Source organism: Dromiciops gliroides, chromosome 6 (assembly GCF_019393635.1).
Source record: "Dromiciops gliroides isolate mDroGli1 chromosome 6, mDroGli1.pri, whole genome shotgun sequence".
Taxonomy (NCBI): Eukaryota; Metazoa; Chordata; class Mammalia; order Microbiotheria; family Microbiotheriidae; genus Dromiciops; species Dromiciops gliroides.
In genome coordinates, this window is record NC_057866.1 from 63,354,123 (window position 1) to 63,380,467 (window position 26,345).

The following is a 26,345-nucleotide window of genomic DNA, read 5'->3' on the forward strand; positions in this document are numbered from 1 at the left end:
TGTTGTGTTTAGAGCTTGGATTGTGACTTTGTGACTTTGTCTTAGGTTTGCTTACAGAGGAAACAAATTTTCCTTTCAGTCACTGTTATTGACCAAAATTAAAATGAGATCAATAATTAAGATATGGTTGTAAATTGGAATGATTATAAATAAATTGTAAAAGCATTACATCAACTAAGATAACAAGATTTACAATAAATGTATCCCATAAGCAAAATTATAAAATATTTGCTATTTTTTTCTATTTCATTTACATCTCATGCTCCCTTTTCTAGTTTTATAACATATTATATCAAGTAGTTAATTGAAATGTATAAATAATAATTACAAAACATAAATGTGTAATATATGTGTATATACACATATTATATATGCTGTCATATATTACTATGGTATGTATTTTATATATCACTATATTACATAGATTGTATATATTATACATTTCATACTATATATATGCATATAGATATATACACACTATATATTCACATATATGCACATCACCCAACCTCTACACACTATTTTCTGATCATCCTTCATAGTGCACATATGCTGTCCTATTAACTTTAACAGAAGTTGAGTGGGGATATCATGTAGTATAAATCTCTCAAGAGTGTGCTTAGACCGAATTTTAGAAAGCAGTATTACGTACAATATTAAAAAATCATAAACATGCAGTAAAAGTGACAAGGTTGCTGTGAGTTCTTCATCACAGGGCCTTTAGACCATTGCTCAGACAGAAGTGAGCAGGAATGTAATGACAAATGCCTGTTGTCACCAGATTTCATTGCCACAGTGCTCTAGCAGTTATTTTCCTTATTTAACAGGAATATAATAAAAAAACCACAATTAATAGATAATAACACTCAAGTATAAATAGCTGCTTGTTTTTACTACCTGTTTACTGTTAGTGCGGCCTAGATATTTATACAATTTATTAAGTGTGACAGGGAAAAACTGTCCCACCTGTTTTACGGAATAATGAAAGCTCTAACAGGGTTTTCATGTCATGTTTTGTGAGTAATAGATTATAGATCATAGAAGGGTTTTCTCTAGTTCTTTGCAAGATAATGCCCTCAACATACATGATACAACCCCTTTCCACTTCCATTTTTCCTTTTCCCATCATTAAATTCATTTAAAGAAATAACATAAGAAAGCAAACAATTCAAATTTGAATTTTAAGAGATCATCTGAATTGGCTTTTGACCCTTCCTCTGATCTAATGTATAATTGTTCAGGCTTCAATTTGCTTGGCCTATATTGACCTAGACAATTTTGGATTTAAATGCTACTCAATTTTAAAAGCAACTCAAAAGGATTTGCTGTCTTCCCGAAAATTTACCGTATAAGTCAATATTAGTTCAACAAAGGAAATACAGGACAATATAAAAGAGTGTGGTAAATTGAAGCTCTACACAGGATTTTTGGTAAGCATAACAATAATCAGATGAAGGTACAGGAATGAGAAAAGTAGATACCTTCACTTACTGGGTTCTTTCATTACAATCCTTTCTGGTAATCAGGAGATTGGATAAAGAGACCCCTAAACATTTGCAAGATGAACAATTGGACACTTGAGATCATATTAGCATTAAAGTGGGTTTGGGGAGGGGGAAGGGTCATGGTTGAGAAGTGCTAGTTTTAAGTGCTTAATAACATTTCAATTCCAGCAATTTTTCATGCAGCATATTTAACTAACATGTTAAGGGGTGTTTTTTCCCCAAAAAGTAAAAACTAGAGTCATATTATGAAATATCTAGTACTATAAGTCATGCCTAGTAAGTACTCCTATTTGTTTAAGTTAATTGAAGATTTTAATTTTTAAAAATTAATCAGTGCATTATAACATATAGTCCTTTAATTGTAAAACTAATCCATAGTGAAATCTACCCTTGTGTCAAGATAGAAAGTACTGCCTTTGGCAAAAATAGTATTATTAACAGCAATTAGTTGCAGACTAAAGACTGTAGCTTCAGATCTTCTCTCATGCCAGTTAATCTGAATCCTAGTAGATTGTAAACCAATGTCTCTTGTTGAAATGTTTATTTAGCTACAGATAACTTGATTAGATTTGATGATAATTTTTTTAAAATGCCAAACTGTATGAAAGGATGTAGGTCGCATTTTAATTGAGACATTTATTGAAAATCGCCGAGTTATGAAATGAAACAGGGAAAAGTTACATGAGAAGCTTTTATGGGAAAATCATTTTCCTTTAGTTTTTTGAAAAAAAATTTGAATTCTAAAAGGATATCTTTTCTACTGTCAATTACTATAAACCCATCAAAAAGTATGAATTCCTAGTTCTTAATACTAAATCTTTCAAATCCTTGGACTCATTTCGTTTATTTTTTTTCTTTGATAACAGATGGATTTTCTTTTATCCTTAGTAATTTGCATCAATAGTGGATCATGAAGTCTTACAAATACATAAAGCCTTTTAGAAACATTTGATGGAGTGGAGCTTTAGCCAACCCCTTTATATTTCTGTAGCATTAATTCTCTCCGAAGGTTACCATTTAATTTGTAGAGTTCAGACACTTTATATACTTAATGATTAATAGGGGGTTTTTTAAAGCCTCTATATCTAGCACTTGAAATTACAGTGAAAGTATCCTGAATTGTATAATTTGTGCTAACTATTGTAAAATATTATCACTTTATTTTTCCATATCTACAAAGTAAAGAGAATAAAGTAGAATCTGTTCCCTCTTGAATATCACACAAGTCAAAATCTATTTTACAGTGCTCTCTCAAAAAACAGCCAGTTTTAAAACTTGCTTTAAAACAGCTTACAACAAACACTGAATTTTATCTTTTTTTAGTAGAAAAATAAGGTAACATTTCTTAGCATATATTTCTTAAGTAAGCTAAGTAAATATGAGATTTACAGAAAAAACTGAGAGTAACAATTTAAAATGTTTTCCTTGTTTTAAATACATGTTATGTCCACTGAGCCATATGTTGCTAAATCTAAGGGCTACTCTATATAAGAAAAACCTATTAAAAGTTCATTTACAAAATGCAAAATCCTAAAAAAATTAATTGTAGCATATTCCATAATACCTATTTTAAATTTTAGAAATTACAATATTAAATTTCTCGATAAGAAACTTTTGAATTGATTCACAGTATTGATGATAATATCACAGTTTGAAGTATGTCAAATATACCTTTTTATTACGATAAATATTTAGATGTGATTAATTCATTAAAATATTACTACCCAAAAAAGTTCATCTGATTTCCCACACTTTTATCGATTAGAATAGTTCAGATTGTGCAGAATAAGAAGGCATGAGTGAGTGACAATCAAAATTGATCAAAAAATGTTCCTATGTCAATGCAACAATGACTATATTAAGATCTCTATTAGTTTACAATTAGATGTAATTCTCTCTATGTGAATATAATCAAATGAACAAAAATAAAAGAATACAAAAAATGAAATAATGCAGTCAGACTGTAGCCAAAGATATCCTTTGTGGGAAATGAAACATTTGCTGGTGTGCTAATATCCACACATTAATCTTAATTAATATTAAGTGGCATGGTGTAAGGTCCTAACATTTGAAAAAATTTAGTAATTTGACTTCAAGGTTGTAGTGAAGGGACTAAAAACAGCAAGATAGCTGAATATTTAAGACCTTTAAAAATAACAAGAAAAACTGATTTAATTTTGCATAAACTGGTGTGTCATGGAAAGAGTAATGGGGCTGATAGAGCCAAGAGACCATTGATCCAAATGGGGTGCTTTTGCCACAATGTCTAGAGATCCACTCATTATATCTCTGCAGTTGTAAAAGTAATTGTCTTTAATAATATTGTAACATCATTTTTTTCATAATTGCAATACTGAAATAATTTGAAATGCAGATGTTAATGTAAAACAAAACAACAACAACAACAACAACAACAAGGAATTAATAACAAAGAGAAAGGAGTACTGGAATTGAAATCAGAAGTCCTGAGTTGAAGCACTGACTTTGCTGCCAAGGGCCTCTCTGAATTTGGCCACTCATTTCCCTTTTTTGAACCTCATCTTCCTCATCTGTAAAATGAGGAATTATAACTACTAGATGATCTTTGTGGGCTTTCCTTATTCTAACAATACTGATAATATTTATGGCAAAAACCATGTTCCAGATTTGATACCAGAAATAGTAGGTTCTGTATTTTCAATATAATTTTTCTCAATATTTTCATAATGAATTTCTTAATGTAAAAAAAACAAACTTTATTGCAAGGTTGTAAAAGTTCCCTATTGGGTTGGGGGAACACAATTACAAAGTTTAAATCTATGATCTCCCTGAATACTGAAGATCACACAAAGTGCTTGGTAATATCTATGCAGTTACATATTAAAAATTAGCTAATTGTCCTTTAATTTGGTAGAAAAGCATCCATGTATTTGTACACTAATATATTTTTACAAAAGCCTGTAATTTTTATAAAGATACAAAAAATTTCTACCAGTCTCACCAGTGTGTCATCACAACCATGTACCCTTATAGGCAATTTCCCCTGGTGAGGAAATTATTATTATTTTTTTAAGTGGAAAGTGTATCCTCACATGAATGTGCAGTTTATGTGTAACGATAAGTTCTGAGAGGGGATGACTATATACACAAGTGAGCTCTTGCTAAGGAAAGCTCTTGCTATAGCAAGCTGTTGCTATAATGAATCTGGGGAGGATATTTGAATGACATATTACATATTTGCATTTAGTGAGCACACAATAGGAAAGATGTAACCTTAATTCTCATTCTATTCCGACCATCAGAAATAAATCTTCCTATTGGAAGAAAGGTGTGGTTAAAAACAGAAGCCCTGTTCCCTAATGAGAGAAGGGAAGGTTTTGTAGGCAAAAGAAGTCAGAAGATTAGAAAGTCTGGAAGTCTTCTCCTTTTTTTCAGCTTCCAAATACCTTGAATTCTTCTCTAGAAAAAAAAAAAACTAGGACGGAAAATGTTGAATTGAAGCAGATGAAGCACTTGGTTCTTGATAAGCAAATTTTCAGAGATGTTATTACTCTTGTTTAAAGTGCATTAGTGATCACAGAATGGAAAGGAATAGAATATAATAGGACCTAGTATGTGCCAGGCACTGGGCTAAGTGCTTTACAAATATTATCTCCTTTGATCATCACAACAACCTTTTCAAATAGGTGCTGTTATTATCTCCCGTTTTACAGTCGAGAAAACTGAGGCAGAGAGCTTATGTGATTTGCCCAGAGTCACACAGCTGATAAGTGTCTGAGGCTGGATTTGAACTTGGGTCTTTCTAACTCCAGGCTCAGAACTATAATCACTGCGCCACTAAAATGCCATGGAATAAGTCTAGAAATAGCCATATGCATTTCAAATATAGGATGATAATGAATTCTAAAAGGAATTCACACTTTAAACTTGATTTTCATTTCAGTGGGTTATAGTGGACAGCTCAAACCTCAGAGGAGAAGTGGCTATATATCTGCCTCTTGACACAGACTGGCTGGCTTCATGATCCTGAGCGAGAAGCTTAACCTTTCACTGCCCCTAAAGCAACTCTAAAATTCTCCATTGTGAAACTGTGGCAGATTTGCATCTGGAGAGGGAGTTTCCTAATGAAATCACCAGTCCAGTTTAAAACCCCTTCTCATTTTAAGTAAATACAAGTCACCTGGGCCAGATCAGGTGGCAATACACAAAATAAGGATTGGGAGAGAAAGAAAGTAAAAGGGAGCCAAAGGATCTGTGGATTGGGGGCAACCAACCATTGAAAGAAGCTAGAGGGGGTGAAAAGTTAAGGAGTAAACAAAGTAGGAGTAGAACTAGCATCATGATTCTTTTGTTGTTGTTGTTAATATCTTGATTTTGCAGACATTTTTTTCCTTCTAAATTGTTCCAGAATAATGGTCCTAAACTAAAACAGTGAGGTCTGGGATCTCTAAGGGTGCCCCAGAACTTTTCAGTGGGGGTCTGCATGATCAAAACTATTTTCATAACACTAAGATGTTTTAATTACTATTATGTTAAATATCAATAGATACAACCCACAGAAACAAAAGCTTTTGGGGTTGGGGTGTCCTCAATAATTTCTCACAGTCTAATGGGGTCCTGAGATCAAAAAGTTTGAGAAACACTTTCAAGGAGCCAAAAAATGACCCAGGTTAGTATTCTATTCTGAGAGTGGCACAGATCAACTTTCTGCACAAAACTGCTTCCTTTACAGGAAGTCTTCCCCAAACCTTCTTAATCCCAGTGCCTTCCCTGTTAATTATTTCCTATTTATCCTATATATAGCTTGCTTTCTATATATGTTTACATGTTGTCTCCCCCCCCCGTTATACTATAAGCTCCTTGAAGACAAGCACTATCTTTTTTCATTGTGAGAAACAATTATTAATAATCAATATCTTGGAGAACCCAAAGATCTCTCTTTCTTAAATTCTCCTTTCCCTTTCACTCAAAGATAAGCTCTCCTTGAGAGACATTCAAATCTCATCTAGGTCAAGCCCATCCCAACCCCAAACTCACAAAAGGAGCCTTGTATGGAAACATTCTTTTGTCTAGATAAGTTGAAGGACTTTATTGATGAGGTTTGGCCTGATGTGAACCAGTTATAGGAGGGAGCCATTGTGTCAGCTTGGGTGGGGGTTCTCAGATGTCATCTTTACATACATCATGCATCCCCTGACTTCATTTTAATACAAGCCACCTCCAAATGATGCTAACCAATTAGATTTGATTGCTCTGTGATGGCCATCCTCCAGGAAGAAACATATATAAACCAGACCTGACCTGGAGGTAGGGGTCTTTGGTCTGAGAGAGCCAGCCATAAACCCCTTTGATTAATATCCTGCTGGACATATTAATAAAATTATTAAATTACTCAGATACCTTGTCTCTCATATTTTAATCATCACATCCTTTTTTTGTATTCCTAGCCTTTAGGACAATGCCTAGTACATAGCTGGCACTTAATAAATGTTTAATGACTGATTGGTTTTTTATGGAGGCTTAGCACACTGTTGACTCATATTAAGTTTGCAGCACACTAAAACACTAAGATCTTTTTCAAATGAACTGCTTTTATTTTAACGTTATAAAGCTGAGCTTTACATTATTTTACACTTAGCCCTATGACATTTTTTTTTCAGTTCAACATAACAACTTGTCAAGATCTCTTTTATCCAACATGTGATCCCTCCCAGTAACAGGTCTTTTGCAAATATGTGTGCCATCTATGCATTTATCTAAGTCGTTGATAAAAATGTTAAATAGCACCAAACCAAGTTCAAACCTCTGGGACAATTCATTAGAGACCTCCCTCAAAGTAGATGTCAATCATTAATACTCTTCAGGATAACTCATTCAAAAAATTCTAATGCCACCTAATGCTAATAATATTATCTAGCCTATATTTATCTTTTCTGGAAAAACTTTATCAAATGATTTGCTAAAATTGAAGTCAACTATACTTAGAGTATTCCCTTATTTACTAGACTAGTAACCTGTCAAAAAGAGAAACAAAATGTGTCTAAAAGGTTCTTAAAACCAGTCTGATTCTATGTGACAAGTATCTCGTCATTTTTTAGTATTCATGACCCAAAACTTTAAGAATACTTTTTTTTAGAATTTTGCAAGGAATCTAAGTCAAAATCATTCGCTGGTAATTTTCAGAATCTATTTTCTTCCCTTTTGTGGAAACTGACATGGCACCTCTCCCATTCTTCAAAGTCTATCAAAAAATACTGACAGAGGCCTACCCATTCCTTTGGCACCCTGGGATATAATTTGCCTAGGTCTGGTGAGTTGAGATTATCAGGACCAGTTTACTGTTCTTATGCTATCTTCCTATTTCCCTATGGTTTCAATTCGCTATTAATCTTTTTGGTTCTATCCTTCCCAGTTCAAAGGTGTCAATGTTTTTGACAAATAACATGGAAGAAAAACAAGCATCTCTACCTTCTCCTCCTCAATGACCCATCAACTCCCTAAACATCCATGCTATTCTTCATTTGATCCTCTTTTCTCCAACATACCTTAAGAAAAGTCCTGTCTGTTGTCCTTAGTTTCTTTGCCAGCCTTAGCTCATTTGAGTTTTTGGTTTTGACTACATTGCTGTAGTGCTCTGTGATGCTTTTGTATTCATTCTCCATTATGAACCCTTAATTCCAACTTCTTCCTTTTAAAATTTGAATTGTCCATGACTTTCCTGTTCATCTGCCTTTTTTTCTCTAGACAATTCTCCCCCCACCCCTCGCCCAGTACCTTTCCTCTTCATCAGAAGTATCTCACTGTGACTTCAGGATTTCATTCTTGAGAGCTCTCTAGTCCTCTTGGGTTATCCCCTTTGCAAAATGGTAGTATATGGGTTGCTTTCTATCCTTTCTTTTTAACTCTAAAATTTGTTCTACCAATATCCAGGATGCACACCACTCTATACTTTGATTCTCTCTCTTCATCACAAAATGGAAGATGGTTTTCATAACTTTTGGGAATTCTTAATCCTAGATTTCTTAGAAGCCATCTCGTGTTCAATTTCTTAAAACATGAGTTAATTATGTTTTAGGTCTAACTAGAAAAGGGAAAAAACAACTACACAAAATTGTACTTATTTGATCAGGGCAACTTGATCACTTGATTTAATGTACAAGAATACGAGTGTGATTGAATAGGGAAAGGAATGCTATGTTTGGAGAAAATTAAAGTTGAAGGAAATTAAAGTATTATATTTAAATGTTAATAATAAAACATGTTATAATTCATTTAAAAATAATCCCATCCTGGTAACAATGTAACATAGTAGTGCCTTTAGTTTTAAGTTGGGAATTCCTTTAAGTAGTATTGTTGATGGAATAAAGGAACTATAAAAGTAATATATGGTAGAATGAATTGGACTACTTATGGTAGGAAATATCTATTTCTTTAAACTAATGGTAGGATAAAGGGATCTCAAAGCTTAAAGCAAGTAGTTTGCAAGCAAATACAGCATATTCCTATTTTTGGGAGTACACAATGGACACTGATCTTATAGAATGTAAATCACCAACAAGTTGGGATAGGAAAATTACAATAGACTCAAGAATGGTCTCAATGAATTCCTGGATAGAATAGAACCTTGGCCAGTTATTTCATTGATAGAGGAATTTTCCAATGAAGGACTTCCTCTTTTAAAGAAGGCCAGCAAGGACAATTTATAATCTAGAGAACTGTCTAGCAGGCTGAGGGGTTAAAGGATTGGTCTCTGGTAACAGATCCCATATGTGTCAGAGGCAAAAACTTGAAACCAGGTCTTCCTAACTGAAGCCAGCTCTCTATCTACTACACTACACTACACTTCCTCTTGTTCGTGATTTACAGATTAAGATAGTAATCTATATTAATATGGGGCATTATAGTTTTCACAACTCTACTAAGCCTTTTTTGGGGGGTGGGGGGAGAGAAGGAAACACAATTGAGGTAGTTAAATGAGCCAAAGAAAGGAAACTATCAAAGTCAAAAACAAAAACCATGTAGGTCTTCTGACCCTGATCAGAGGTTCATAAATGATGTTACAAGACCTCCCAATAGTAAATTATAAAGAGGTAGATAGTTCAATGTGTTAAGGGTCCATTTCTAATATGTGCAAACAATATAGCACACAACTAGCATGCTCTGAACACATAGATTATGCATTTAATGAATGGCAGAGTGAGCTGATGATGAGTGAGATGAGCAGAACCAGAAGAACACTGTACACAGTATCATCAACATTGAGTGTTGATCTACTGTGATGGACTATATTCTTCTCACCAATGCAATGGTACAGAAGAGTTCCAGGAAACGCATGATGGAAGAGGATCTCCAAATCCAAGGAAAAAAAAAAAGAACTGCGGAGTATAGATGCTGAATGAACCATACTATTTCTTTTGGTTTTGGTGCTGTTGTTTTTTTCTATTTTGAGGTTTTTCATCAGTGCTCTGATATTTTCTCTTATAACATGACTAATGCAGAAATAGGATTAATGTTATTATGTGTTTATATATATGTATATATGTATATATATGTGTATATGCATATATATATATATATATATCAGATTACCTGCTGTCTAGGGGAGGGGAAAGGGAGGGGAGGGAGGGAGAAAAATCTGAAATTGTAAAGCTTGTATAAACAAAAGATGAGAACTATCTTTACATGTAACAGGAAAAAAAATAAAATACTTTATTAATTAAAAAAAAAAGAATGGCAGAACAAAAAGGTTCCCATTTTAGCATTTTGAAGATATTACCCTGTGCAGTTCAAACCTTCCTCCCTCTCTGTTCACCTTGGTTGTTTTCTACACAGTCCTCAGAAATTCAGGAGCTCTGGAGTTACTAATTTACTATGTTCTGACTTTTAGCTTTCCATAACAGTCAGGGTATTTATATACCAGCAAATATTTTATGAACACATGATATACATAAGCAATCTAAATTGTGCATGAAAATGTGTTTATAGTGTAGGGCTAACCATATACAGAATAAAATATTTGCCATTTGAAAGTAATTTAAATATTGGGATACTTGGAGAAATTTAGGTGATATGAAACAAAAGTTAATGTGCTGAAAGACATGGAAATGAGAGAGACAGAGACAGAGAGACACAGAGAAAGAGAAAGAGACAGAGACAGAGAAATTCACTGCAACATTAAAATACACATATTCTCACTGGAGCTAACTTTGGGAGGAAAGGTATCTGACTGCAAATGTAACAAGTTGAGAATTGCAATATTATTAGAGAAAGCTAAGTAAACTAACTTCTAACAATAGGTGATACTTTCATAACTCGGGTCGTACAACTAGAAATCTCTGATTGATGCAATGACAAACCATGATTTTAAATGAATGATGATAAAGTATCCTAAGAGAAAGCTGTTGGACTCAAGATGCAGAACGAGGGTATATTTTTGCACAGGAACACTATGGAAATTTGTTTTGCTTGACTATGTATATTTGTTTAGAAAATGTTTTGATATATTTGTTTTTGTTATTGTTTTTAATGTTGGGGAGTTAGGGTTAGGGTTTTCTCTAACAGAAAATCCTTCAAAGCTCTACTAAACTAGTCATTAAGAGGAAGGACGAGATATGTCTATCTTCTCTGCTTCTTTTTTTCTTCCTAATTCCATCCCACCCCCACCCTCAGGGAAATGTAAGAGATGAAACCAAGGATGGCTTTTTAGGCTGTAAATTAGTACCTGAACTGGAGAGTTTGAAACAAAGTGGGGGAAAGACAGAGTTTGCTATTTTTCAAATCAATCTTGAAAGTTTAATTTGGGCATCCAAAAAGTTAGGACACTGATTTTTAGTAGCGCACAGGAAGAAATAATCAAGATCTCTAAGCAAAGTTGCAAAGTAGATAAAATTTGTCTTAGCCACCCTAACACATCCCTTTTGATTTCCTGTCTACTCCTGCCTGGAGATTCTCTCCTGCCTCTAGACACCCAGTGGTTTCTCATGAGTATCTTAGAGCTACAGGTCTTTGGCCAGGTCAACAATGAATTTATTATCTAATGAAGGTATTTTGTAGTTATATGTGAATAAGGCTTAACCTGGAAGCACAATATGCATTTCAAAAAAGAACATGTTATCTCAAATACAACTCTAACTGATGGGATGGGAGGGCGGAAAGTTTTTGAGAATTGTTAGATTCTCTTGGGTTAGCAAGAGAAACTATTACCTCAACCATAGTCTTGTCCTCTTAACTGAATTTATCATAAATCCACATGTAAGGGGCTCAGAACTCAGTAAAAACAGTCATTTTTGAATAGAGATATTTGAAACAATGACATGAATCCTCATTGTTGATAGTTTTCAGTATGTATTTTTCTATGTCATTTTTCAGATGATGTCAAAAATACATAAAACCCGAGTCTTTAGAGAGTTTATAATGCTCCCTCAAAATATTTATGGAGAGCCTATACCTTGGACTCAGCATTCTGCCTCTACATTGACGGAGATTTGTATCTTCATAGGAACTTTCAAAAGAAATTTGTCTTTACAATAGCCCAGGGGAATGAAGAGGAGGGGAAGCTAATTTTCTCACAGGAGAATTAGCAGACATTTAGGATCACATACATAGGGTATGGCCTCCACTAGAGTCTTATTTCCTCTCATGGGGGCAGCTCAGTGGTGCAGTGGATACCGGAGTTCAAATCTCACCTCAGACACTTACTAGTTGTGTGACCCTGAACAAGTCACTAAACCCCAATTGCCTTAAACATCTGGGGCCATCTCCAGTCATCCTGATATATATCTTGCCACTGGACCCGGATGGCTCTGGAGGAGAGAGTGAAGTTAGTGACCTTGCACAGCCTTCCCTTACTTAAATCCAATTCACCGGGGCAGCTAGGTGGCACAGTGGATAAAGCACCAGCCCTGGAGTCAGGAGTACCTGAGTTCAAATCTGGTCTCAGACACTTAACACTTACTAGCAGTGTGACCCTGGGCAAGTCACTTAACCCCAAATACCTCACTAAGAAAATAAATAAAGTTAAATCCAATTCAATTCAAGACATTGGGATGAGGTTATGGTTCTCTTCCAGTATGAAGGACAAACAACAACAATTTCTCCTTAGGCAAACACTTTCCTAGTGACTGATCAGAGAAATAACAGTACTTAAGGAACCATAGTAAATTTGAACACTGAAGGGAAAGGCTATTAAAGTAAATAGACAACAAGTCCAAATATCACAGCTAACCAACTTGAGAAAGGAAATCTTTTCTCTAGATCCTCAGATAGTCAGTTATCTCAACTGCAAGTCGATATACAATAACATTTACCTACCCCTCATATTTGTGAGGAACTTTTCAAACTGTAATCTACTATTTAAATGTGAAGTGCTATCACTGTGAATTATTATCATACAAACTCAAGGCCCAAGACCTCCTAAGGGCCTAGAGAAGACAGGAGAAACATTTTTGATTTTCTCTTTCACCACCTGCTTTCTCACTACTCTAGTAGTGAGAAGCATCAGAGGAAATGCTAAGCATTGATAAAAATCCCCCAAATCTTAAAATTTGTAAAATAAGCCAAGTTTTTTCAAAAGTAACTCCTCTCCATACAACCACACCCACACCCTCCCCCACTCCTATACACTATGTACTATTGTTTAATTTGAATTCTAGATTTATAAAATTGAAAAGGACTTCCAAAGATTATCTAGAACAAGACTTGTTCTTTCTTTCTTTTACACAGCTTGAGCTTGCTCGGGGTATTTCATGTGGGGAATTTCACAAGGGAATTTTCATGGGGTCTTTTATAAAAGTTTTTGACCTTGAGGTATTGTTCTAAGATTAGTAAAATTTTTGTTTCTGAATCCACTTACTTATTTTTTACCATCTCCAAATCACATTGTCTTCACTATGCAGCAGTAATCTGTTCCAAGTACAAAGAGGTACTAGAAAATATTATATGAAACATATGATTTCTTTTAAAGGTTCTGTGATTTAAAAATTTTTGAAATCCCTTTTATGGACTATTCCCCTAGAGGGGTTTTGCCCAAACAATTCTGTAAATAAACAATTCCAATGATTTACAGACTCTTGAAACTTGAAAAGTCCTTCATTTTAAGTTATGTCCTCACATTTTACAGATGAGGACACTGAGGCCCATAAAGAGTAAATGACATTTAAAATAATAGAGCTAGTTAGAAACAGAATTTAACTTCAAGAAGGATGTTCAGACTCCAAATTCTATATTCTTTCCACCATATCACTTTGTGTCAAGAAATAATTTCAAGTTTTGTTAATTTAATACCCCCAGACATGAATGTTCTTAGAAAGTAATACCTAAAGCCCTCAAAACTGAAATATAAGCCCATTTCTTGGTTTTCTGGTTCCCATGTATAGTTGAAAACCAACTCTTTATTAATCTTTAAAATACCTGTCACACTTCTTTGTGGTCTTCTCTTCTACTGATTAATTCTTTGACCTCTAATCCTAAATAATATCTCAATACTATAGTCATTTTCATTCCTATTACATTATTGCTTCTTTGTCAGAACTACCTATGACTCCTTCACAATTTTTAGAAATAATAACGGTGCAGAAGTAAACTCATTTAGTCCAGGTAGTTAGAATACCATGCTAATAAAGCTCTAGTCAAAGGTTTGACATCTATGGGACTTCACTCTGCTGCAGGGTTACTTATTGCTCTTGCCAGTCATCTGTCACCAAAAAGGGACCACTTGTTGGTCATTAAGGAAACTGGGCAAAAACGTTTGGATAGATCAGTGGCAATCTGCTCCACTACTAGAAAAATAACTCCCAGTGCATTTCCTTCTAATGCTGGACCATTTCACATTTAGATCTAAAGTAAAGCATATACCTTCACTTTTATATAATCACATGGATTAATTTACAGAGCTGTGGTGGTTAAAAAAAAGATTGTGTAAAACAAAAAGTGCTATTGAGATAGCAACTTGATGATAGGAGAAAGATATGAAAATTGACATTGTTTATGCCTGTCTGGATAAACAACAAGAATCTTCCTTTTAAATAACAGTCCTACCTTGATAAAGCAAGGTCATCTCCCTGCTGGTATGATACTAGCCCTAGGGTTATTTTTTTCGGACACATTTGCACACAATCAGGTTATTTTCAGTTCTTTATGAAATTAGAAACTATGCTCTCCATCTAATATTAATATTAGCCATTAAGAAACTCCCAGGCAGCAATTTCACAGAGGGTCGAATCCTCAAGAATAACACTCATGTTTCTACTAATGATATCAAGTACTCTTTGACACTTTTCTTCCAAAACTGCCCCACAGGTACTGAACATTGAGCTGTCCCTTACAGATATAGGCTCCTGGGCAAATCTTTAGCATACTCCAAATATTATCATTCTCAGTTATAAAATGAGGACTAAATGATATTGAAGGTCCTTCTAGTCCAGACAGTGGATCTGTGTTTGGACAGATATAATAGTCTGAAAGACATTTTCTCCATTATTTGGGGGATGATATACTATATGTATACAGGCCATATGTGACCTGCTCATTTTCTCTCTACTACCAAGATAATATGCTTTTGTCCCAAAATAAATCAATATGACTCTTCCTTACTTTTTCTACATTCTTCTCTTTTCCCTGCAGAACAGCAAGACATACACTGTTGCATCTAGGAAAGAAACTACCATATTTCGCCCAAGCATGATATTTGATCATCAGTGGCAACGGGGAGTTAGGTAAAGAGAGGAGAGAAATGAATGCTTTATAAAAGGGCTTTTCAAATCTGTCTCTCACTTGCAACTGAACAAATTCTCCATGCTTTGTACACAACACAACGAAAAACATTACTGTAGTATAGAGGAACTTTCAGGGATTGTGCTGGAGTGGAGGCCAGCACACAAAAATGTCTATTTTGTTGCGTCTCATTAGTTGACTCCCTTCATTGTTCTAATATTGATTTCAATATTTATTGATCTAAGAGGCTATTATGGTGTTAAGGTCATACAATAAATATTTCAAAGGCTCAGCTTCAATAACATCTATAGAAAAAATGAATAATAAAATAGTGTAAATATTATAGCAGTAACCTAATAATACTGTTAAAAACAAAACACTAAAAATCTTTTAAAGGTTTCTAGAAGTACTCTCAACTGAAAAATACTAAGCTTTCCCAAATAACCATATAGAAAAGCTTTTTTAAAACTGCAACTTTGGTTTTGGACAATATTTCAAAATTTAAGGAGGGAAATATGTTTTCCTAGTTGGACAGAAAAGAGATGATTCTTGGTACATAAGTATATACATTTTTCAAGTTTCAAATGTGGCCAGATATTGTTTCCCTAAATGTATGTGTATGTGTGTTCACATGTAGTGTGCATGCATAAGAGAAAGGGAGAAAACCTAGTGGTTTTTCTATCTTACTTTTATAGAATAGCTTATATCCTGAAAATGTGGTGTACTTGCCTTCTCTTGATCAACTTGTTTACAAATGCCAAATAATAAATGAGGTTTCTATATTTATTGAATTTCCTATTTTTTTTAATGAATTAATCAATTATTCCTACATTGCAAAGAAGTCTTTGTAAGAATCTACCCCACAAAGGCAGCAGAGTTTGTTTTGGTATGATGTAGGCACAGTCATGTGATTTTTGTCTAAATATATTTGTATTTATGTTATTTTACAAGTTTATTTGTTATTACAATTATAGTCTTTCCTTCGATGATAATAACAAAAAAAAATCTTGAAAGTAAAACAAAACAATAAATGGAACAAGTAGTGATTGGCTGACACCCCACGGCCAAGTGCAGGCTCCACCAGGTTTCAGAGTAGCAAGGTCATCACAGTTTGGTACAAATAGAGCATCATTTTAGAGTGGAATTCAGCCAAACACCGTAATGTATGGATGTGGATGAATCTGAAAGAAGGAAAATAAAATTTATGCAGGTAAAATATGTTGAAAACATGCTTTTCCTAATTTAAATATGCCAAATGGAATACTCTGGCTGAGAAATCATCAGGCTAAGAATTTTTTCATTCACAAAATTATGTCTTAACAAATAATAAATGTATGCAGAAAAAAAGTTAGCTGTTAGACAGATACTATTTGGAAGCTTTAACAAGTTTTAATGTTTGTATACAGCCCTAGAGTTCAATACAAACATCACTAAATTCCTGAAAATAAACCTTTTCCTTGCTTTTAATACATTAATTCACCAGAAGTGATAATTACGATTAGTTCTAGTGGTTTCAGCTCAATTCTTCTTGGAATGAGTCTTCTCTGAAAACACATGCTAAATAAAGCATCATGTAATGTAGCACAACACAGCATCTTTAAAAAGCTTTAACAGATAGTTTCTCGCAAAAATACATGGGGAAGGTTGGCTTATTTAATATAGAATTGAATCACTAAAATGAGGATCACTGTTTTTATTTTTCTAGATCAATTAAAGATAAAGATAAACAAGTAAACTCAGAAGTAACAAAAATATATACAATTACTCAGCTATATTTCATAAATAAACAAAATATTTACTTCATCCTCAAGAGTTCTAAATCCCAATGAAGGAAATAAAGTTGATTCTTTTAGTGAGGAATTGAATTTGGAGTAGAGATTACATAATTTGTCAGTTTAATAATCATATGCTACTATTAAATATATTTAGCATTTAACTTCCTAGAATTAACTGAAAAATGTCCAAGGACTTGTAGGTGTACTAAGAAGCTCAATAAAATATACATTGTATGTATATTCTTTCAAATTGTTGCTAGAAAAATCCTCTAAGAGAAACTTGATTTTCTGTTCAGTGAGTATCACCGACTGATATAAAGTTAAAAGAAGTTTAAATGAGTTGAGGTAACAAAACTTATAAGCAACACACATGCCCTTATGCTCTATCACAACTGAAGAGAAATCAAAGATTAGCCAAACCGTTATTGTTCAGTGTTAAAGACAGGACTGTTTAATTAACTTGAGATTGTACTGTGTTTTTTTTAAAACAAAATAACTCCTGAGTGTTATTCTACGTTGAATAATGAATCACCGAAGACATCATTATTTAATTTAAAATATATTACCTACAAAAGAAAAATTATATTTGTTCTACTAATAGTAAGAGTAGATAATTCTCAGAATTTAAAGAAAGGTTTTTATTCTGTATAATTCTATAGTACAGTCGTTAGAGTTCTATATGTATGTTAGAATACTCTAAATATCAAGACATGTATTTATATTAATAACACAAACTTATAGAATGTTATAAGAATTTATTTTTTTTACAGGTAGTATGTTGTGGTGGTAAGAATACCATATCGAGAGTTAGTAGGTTCTATCACTGAGTTATTTGACCTTGAGCTAACAGAATCTGCCAGCCTTGGTTACCTCATCTGTAAAGTGTGGGTATTATACAAGATGACCTCCAACTTTTCTTCTAGTTATAAAATATCATCACACTCATGTTTTTAGGCAAAAAAGTTATGCAGATGATTATTTTATTTGTCATTTAGATTAATGAAATGTTTAATAACAAGTCGGTACATTTGCCATATTTTGATATGCAAAAATTTTCATCTAAGTATGATGTTTGTCAGTGTACCTTCCAGATAGATCTATTTTATACATATATGCATGCACATATACATATATGTAATTTTTTTCTCTCCTAGTGTAAATTATCCTTAAAGATACAATGATGAAGAAGAAATGTGCTGTTTCCTATCAGTTGCATAGTTTAGTAAAAATATAAATCTATTTAATTTCCGAACCATCATCCAAACTCTTCTGCCTGCCATATAAATTAATCAGGCATGAAAAGTGATTTTCAGATATTTTAGCCCAAATTGTATCAGCTCATTATAGATGGAATCCATGTGTGACCTTTTTTCTATCCTTAGACACTTACAGGGTATTTTATTCAGCAGATAGGATTTGACTAGCAATGGCCTCAATTTTATTAGGAATCATTTTTTGGCATATTATCTCATATCAAATGTCAGAAAAATCTAACCCTATGAATTCCAATTATGTTTTTAATTGGGTTAATAGTAATAACCAACAAGAAACATGCTGGAGAATTCACATTTTTCAAAAGTTAAACTGCAGAATTGGGGTGACCCCTATACTTAAACATGAATGCTGCAGTCGAAGTCAAATTATGTCATAGGCACAAACAAGTACAGCTAGTATCAGAACTGTTTACATAAAGCTCAGTAGCATAGCAGCAAATGATCCAATTGTTTCCATAATTTCAGTTATTACTTAATATATTTCAACTTTCTTTTGTATTTAGTGTACTACACAGAGTATATTGAGTATCATTTGATTAAATGAGGAGCACATTATAATGACATAATTCAATAATGAATTATTCAAAGTAAACTTGATACTAAAGTTAGTTTAAGTGGGGTTTTTTTTGTATTTCAGGATCAGTTTACCAATTGATTTTTAAAATCAGTTTTTAATTCAGTGTACCTTCCATATTCTTAATGAAATAATAGAGTGGTAGGAATCCCATAAGCATACTAGATAGGATAAAATTTTGCCTGTATAATGCATTTTTTTTACAAATATCACAGAGAAATGCAAACAAAATTAGAAAAAAAACCACATAAAAACAAATAAACATCACAGGTAAATATTAACTATACCCTTGTATTTCTATTTAATCTCATGCACAATAACCATCTTCTTTTGGAAAACTTAAAATCACAGGCTGTTGTTGTTTTACAGGTTTAAATAATTGAACATAGTTCACTTAAAGTTCTGGTCCAAAAGCACAAAACATCCTAACAACCCCCAAGGCCACAGTTCTACAAAGCACACAGTGTGTGAAGTGGAAAGGTGAACACTCATTTGAATAATGCAATAAAATCCTGCATGGCCCTCAATTATCTTTGTAATTTAGATTAAGGGCAGGAAGATACCCAGATATGGTACTGTGAAAACTTGGACTAAATAGCCAGTTTTTCTAAGGAGTCAGTTTCTGAAGTGACTCACAGAACCTCTCCACTCCACATATCAGTGTGAAAAAACATCCCAGTCAGAAAGAAAAAAAATATAAAAGTTGTTTGAATTTCTCAGCATCTGTAAAAAAAAAAAAAGTGGAATACTCTATAGCCCCACCACATAATTATCTTAGAGCTACTATATTTTTTTTAGGATTTCATTGTGTTGATATAAGCTAACATAAGCTTCTTTTGCAATTACCTGAGACAAGAAACCATCAAGAGAAAGGAAATTCAGTTAATGACACTAATGGCTATACAAAGTAAAGGTCACAGGTTCGATGAATTGCTAGAATTTGGATCAGCTCATACCAAAAATAATTAAGACATAAAAGTTTTAACCTAAATTCTAAATGAATGCCAGAAACAGAAGAAAGTTATAAACATTTTTTCTTTTTATGATTTTAATCAAAGAAAATATATTTCAGTAGTTCTGAAAAAAGCTTAGCAAAGGGCCTTAATTTATAAATATAAAATTCAACCCAGGAAATTCAACAAACATTTTTTGAGTATCTATTATGTGAAACACACGATTTTAGATGCTGAGGAGGCTACAAAGATGAAAATTATCTAGATGAAGTACAAATCAGAATCAAGACCAAAAAAGGGGGCGGGGGAGCATGTACATTATGACAGATGTCTACACCAGATGCAGTCTTGTAAACAGAGTCTATATCTCTTCATGACAATATCATAGATGTGAGGTATCAGTTACTAATGACAATGACAGGGATTGATACTTAGGTCCATGATCCTTGAGGGCATCTATTTACTTGATTTTTAAAGCTTTGCACATATTTTAAACCTCTCATGATATGCAAGTTTTCTTCAGATACTTTTGGCAACCGGCATGATACATTTCATTTGCATCATGTTTTTTTTCTTTCTGTTTGGTGTCTTTGGCCAGTTAAGATATTAAGGTCAACATTATTTTATTTATTTATAAGTGTATCAATTTGCCTTTTAAACAGGATACCAAAAGTCCTGATCTCAGCTCCTTTACAATATGCAAGTATATATAGAAGCCACCCTATCTGAAAAGCTAAATGTCTCTCAACTGTATGAATAGTTTTTATGGCATGTGTATAAATCTGGCACCATCTATGATCTCTCATTAGCATAGAATTACACAATTGTGAATACAGATGCCACTCAGGAACAATATTACCAGTATTCACAAAAGTTGCAGTGCAATAGGAGTCAATCTAGGGGAAGTTGTCCTTTCCATGCTGCTTTTTCACTTGTTGTTGTTATTGTTGTTGGTGCTATTTTCTAGGGAAATGCTCTATGCCACTAATTTATGTGCACATTTTTACCAGTGGTCTCTAAATACTTCCAAGTCCATGACCCTATTTATTTTGACTGGAGTACTGCTTAGCTGCAATTCTGATAAAGTCATTATAGCAAAATTATAAGCCAAGTCTGCTTTTCAAAATAACAAAACAAAAACACTTGAGACAAAATACTTAAACATTTGATAGAGATTATGAACACTTGCCACAAGCTTGCCATTACATTAAACTTCAAGACTAAAAGAACAAGCCAACAAGTACAAGTGCAAAAATAATCCTAATTTAAAGATTTTTTTTTAAAAATCAAGACTTTTCTGGTTCTTTTCAAAGCTGTTTCCCTGGGTTTCTTTGACTGACTCATTGAAAAGCATAATGATTTTATTTTCTTCTCCAAAGAGACCCCACAAAGTGCTACATGTACAAAATATTTTCTAGTAAGACTGTTAATAATTTAGCAAGCAAAACACAATCAATATCCCTTTTGTATGCTACCTTTAAGGAAGTCTATAACAATACATGAACATGTTTATTTAGTGTAGAAACCTCCATGGCCAACATCTAACACACCAAGCACTTTTAAAAGAAAGGCAGAATTTATAATTAAGCTTTGAATGTGCATCTTGAGATTATTTCTCTTATTAAGAGGTACTTGGTCTATTATTAGCATAGGTTGCTACAGTACTTGAATAACAATACTTCCAAAAGTATAGCTACTGTATCAATGTAATAAATGTTACTTCAAGATTATAATATTTTTGCCAGTATTTTGGTAAAATTTATTGAAGATCATATAGATTTTGCCCTGTTTCTACCACCAATTAAAAAACGTGTCAGATGCTCCACTTGTACTCGCAATACATCATAATGCACAGCAAAAAATAAACAAATAAATAATTTTTAAAATGCTTCCAAACAGGACAACACTCACAAAAGTATTTATGGTTCAATTGAAATATCAAATGGCTCATACAACCCAACAATACTTTTAATCTTTGCATATTGAACAATGGAGAATGCAAATACTGGTTGCATATTATAAAACTTTAATTCTTTTAAGTACTAAGGCATTTTAAAGTCATTCTGTACCATATTTGCATATTAATAAAGGGCAAAGAAAGGATTTTTGTCAAAGGAGTCAGAATTTCAGTGTCCTTGACTTGGCACTGCATTTGCATGAATCAGTCTCCACTTAACCATGAAATCTTACATAATATGTAATTTAGTTAAAACTTTTAGAGTGTCCAATTTGCAAAGATTACAGGAGAAAATTGTAAAGTTTTTCTAATAAGAAGCAGCTTTCCACCAGAGACTAAGGCAAATAATCTCAGGTCAAAGGTTGTCATACCAACACATGGTTGGTGGTGATACAGGTAATGATCAAGATTAATTAAAAAAACCCTGTCATTTGTAAAATGAGGGGCAAAATACTGCTTATTTTCATTTTTCCTTTAATGACTGTCAAATTCATTTGTAACTTTCAAAACAATCTGCTACACACTGAATTGATGTTCTACTCTTAATGAATAGTGCTGTAATTAAGCCCAAGTTCCTTTCATGAAGCAAAAAAAAATTTTTTTTAGATCTAAATGAACAAGTAACCCAACAGAAGGTGTACAGTCTCAAAGTTAACATTCCTTAATGGATACATAATAATGTGTATTTTGGATGTATCTTACCTGTTTGCTGTACTTGTTATTGGTTTGACAGCTGTACTCAGAACAATGATCTGATCCAATTGAAATGTTGTCTCCTGCTCCCACAAAAGTGTTAGCTGGCGGTAGATCTTGTACGGCCTGGTGTTTTTTTCCAGCAGTTGGTGACTGGGGATGAAGTTGGACAGTAGGAAGTGGAGAACTGGATTTGTAATGCCTTGCTAGGTCAGGACTGCCTGGACCACCATTTACTGACCGGTATCGTCCCATGCTAGGGCTATCTGAGAGCTTTTCATTGACACTATCATACCTTTGTCCATTTGGTTTAGAAGCCTCTACTGTTACAATGCTGCTGTAGAGAGGTTGCTTTGATTTTTTATTTTTTTTGTCCTTTTTAGGCTTTTTAGATTTGTCATGCTGCTGGGGTGTAAAAAAGTCCTCATGATCTTTTTTACCTGCTTCATATCCATTTTTATTTTTGGACCTGCAGTACCTTGCCATTACTACGATCAAGATAATCAGGATGACTGTCATAATCCCAGCAACAACCCCTATTACAATACTCAGTCTCTGTTTGCTAATTTCATAACTTGGGTCACCAGCAATATCTTGAGTTAATGGAGTGTGCAAACTTCGGGTTATCTGGGAGTCAACCACAGTAGCATTTGAAACACTTTCATTGACAAAGACATGCACTAAAGTGGTGGTGGATTGTGAAGGCTGCCCACTGTCATTGACCTGTACCACTAACCGGTGCAAGCCATAATGTTTCTGGGCCAGCTTCCCCACTAAGGACACAACCCCACTAGTGGCATCAATTTCAAATAACTTGAAGGGATTTCCTCCCACAATACTATAGTTAAGATCTGCATTTACACCAGTGTCACTGTCAGTTGCCAGCACTGTGGCCACCACTGTTCTTACATTACTTGAAGGTGGCAGTAAAGTGTATGAGATGTTGCTAGGAAAGGTAACTGTGGGAGCATTGTCATTTTCATCCATCACAAAAAGAGATACAGTAGCTGTGGCCGACCTTGGAGGGTCTCCTCCATCTACTGCCTTCACTTTGAAGGTGTATGTAGTCTGATGCTCCCGGTCAAAAGCTGTAGTAGAGTAAATTGTTCCTGTGTCATTTTCAATGGAAAAAATATTACTGTCCTCTTCTATGTACAAGCTCATTTCTGCATTTCGCCCTTTGTCAGCATCCATTACCGTGACCATCCCTACTGGGCTATTGGGCTGCAAATTTTCTTTCACATAAAAGGTAAAAACATCCTGCATAAACTTAGGATCATTGTCGTTCTTGTCAGCCACCTGCACTATCACGGTGGTGCTGCCCTGGAGCACAGGAATGCCTTTGTCTTTGGCAGTTACTTTAAACTCGTACCTATCATTCTGCTCCCGGTCCAGCACAGTATTGACTAGGATATCCCCAGAGTCCGGATCAATGGCAAAGGTCCCTACTACCGAGGAGTCCAGGGAGTATGCGATCTCCGCATTCTTCCCACTGTCTGCGTCTGTGGCCACTACTGTGGCCACCCTCTCCCCAGGAATGTTGTTCTCAGGGAAATAGACCTCCACCACCGACTGGTCAAATACCGGGGGGTTGTCATTGGTGTCTCCGACCTTCACCACTAGGGAATTGTTGCTGGAAAGACTCGGGCTGCCTGAGTCCACCGCCACTATGACAACATTGTATTCCCGGGTGCTCTCGTAGTCCAGGGGGGCTGAAGTGTGTAGGAAGTACTTTTTCTTGTTTTGGTCACCCTCCGTGTCGCTGGCCGGCTTAAGTTGGAAAGGCACGTCCCCCACCACAGTGCAGGTGACCACCCCGTTCTCCCCTTGGTCTCTATCTGACACCTGCACCAGGGCTATGGGGGTGTCTACCAAAACGTCTTCGGCCACGTTCGCCACCCCGTCCTTAAGTGGGATGCGCCCGATTTTTCGGATTTCGATGGACGGCACGTTGTCGTTCTCATCTTTGATATTGAGCACCACCGTAGCCTTGTCGGTCTTCGGGGGCTGCCCCCGATCCCGGGCCATGACCGTGAAGCGTAGCTGGTTCACCTCCTCGCGGTCGATGCGGTGCAGGACACTGAGCCAGCCCGTAGTCTCGTCCAGCCTGAGCAACCGCCTCACGTTCTCCGTGGCTGCCCCGAAGACATACTCGATCTGACCATTCACTCCCACGTCCAGGTCGGCGGCGCGGAGCTGCAGTATCGGAGTGCCCGGGGTGCTGTTCTCAGCCAGATCAGCCTCGTACACGCTCTTCTCAAAGCGGGGGCTGTTGTCATTCACGTCGGTGATGAGCACCCGCAGGATGGCTTGAGAGGAGCGCGGCGGGTCGCCTCCGTCCCGCACCCTCAGGGTCAGTTCATAGGAGTCCCGCTGCTCCCGGTCCAGCGCCCCCTTGACGATCAGCTGCGGCTGTTTCTCACCGTCCGGAGTGTCGGCCACCTGCAACTCGAACACGGTGCTTCGGCCCCCGCCGCCCGAGGCGCTGCCCCCGCCGCCCTCGGACGCCTCCAGCCGCCGCTTGGAGCTGCCGGGGCCGCCGCCGCCCCCTCCGCCACCCCCGGGGTAGGGGGCGCTCTCGATCGCCCCTCCGCGACGGCTCTCCCCCCCGCCGCCGCCGCCGCCGCCGCCGCCCCCGGGCTCCTGGAGTAGCTCGTAGCGCTCAATGCCATTGCGGCCGAAGTCGCGGTCGGTAGCGGTGGGGAGAAGGTAGAGTGTTCCCACCGGCCGGTTCTCCTCCACTGTGAGAGTGAGGACGGGAGAGGGGAAGGTAGGGGTGTTGTCGTTAATGTCCAGCACGATGACCCGGCCCTCGAAAAGGTCCACCCAGCTCTGAGAGGGGCCGATCACAGAGACCTCGAAGTCCAGGAAGCACTCGTTCTCGTCGAAGATCATCTGGCACTGGGGCAGCTTTTCGCGGTCAATGCGCCGCTCGCTAGTGCTCAGCTCCCCGGTGATGTTGTCGATCTTAAGGTACTCGGAGCCCGACTCCAGACTGAAAGTCACCTCTCCGGAGCCCGTCACGATGCCCAGGTCTGAAGCCACGTTCCCGATGCGGACATCGGCAGGTCCTTCCTCGGCCAACCGGTATCTCAGGAGCTGCTTGGCGGCGGCCAGGGTGACGGAGACCGGCAGGAGGAAACAGCAGAGGCACCAGCAGCACCAGCCGCGCGCCAAGCCCATAGTCCGCATTCTCAGCATCTTCTCCTGCTGCTGCTGCTACTGCTCCTTATAACAAAACACCCCTTTTTCGTCTCCCCCCCACCCCCGGTCCCCACCGCCTACCCTCCCCCTAATTCTCTCTCCTCTCCGGGAAAGAAAAGGCGAGAGGGAGGGGAGGGGGGAAAAAAGAGCAACGTGTAGAGTCTGGTGGGTGAGCAATTATAAATCCTTTTTTCTTCTTCTTTCGAAAGTTATCGTTTCATAATTCATGCAATGGACGATAATCACCCGGGGAGGAATGGCAGATTCCCCCTCCCCTCGTTTCAGTTGAAATACTTACAGTTCACGGGACAATATGCTGGCTGCCTTTCCCCCCACCCCCCAAAGGTTCACCCCAATAGATTGGGATGAATTTCCCTCTTCTTAACTGGTCTTCTTTCTGATTTAACTGTAGCCACTTTGGCAGTCTCGTAATAAAAGGAAGAGCACATACAGTGCGATTTTGCAGCCCCCCCCCCCACCCACCCCAATCCCCTCCCGGATCGCTGCTTCTGCTACTCGAGTTTAGTACAATTCACGCTCTCGCTGAAGCCGCTTACTACAAAAAGCATTTGCTTTTTCTCCTTGGTACACAGGAAATTGTTAATCGCTTCATTCAGAAGGGTCCGTGTCCTACAATAAGCAAGTCTCAACTCCAAATCCTTTTGGCAATATGGGAAAAGAGAATTAAAAATCCCCAATCATATCCGTGACTGAACAGTTC

General features: G+C 36.2%; 1 protein-coding gene across 7 annotated transcripts in view; it reads right to left on the reverse strand.

Moving 5' to 3' along the window:
* PCDH7 (protocadherin 7) overlaps nt 1-25,694 on the reverse strand; it is a 516,602-nt gene extending 490,908 nt beyond the window's left edge. For 6 of the 7 annotated variants that reach the window (XM_043970275.1, XM_043970273.1, XM_043970272.1 and 3 more), the window contains exon 1: nt 22,430-25,694. In XM_043970275.1, the coding sequence (XP_043826210.1) occupies nt 22,430-25,621 (3,192 nt within the window). In that variant the 5' untranslated portion in view covers nt 25,622-25,694. Of the gene's footprint in view, nt 1-16,077; nt 16,376-22,429 lie in introns of those variants that run through there. The other variant, XM_043970279.1, reaches the window with a different exon arrangement.
* Nucleotides 25,695-26,345: the final 651 nt, after the last annotated feature.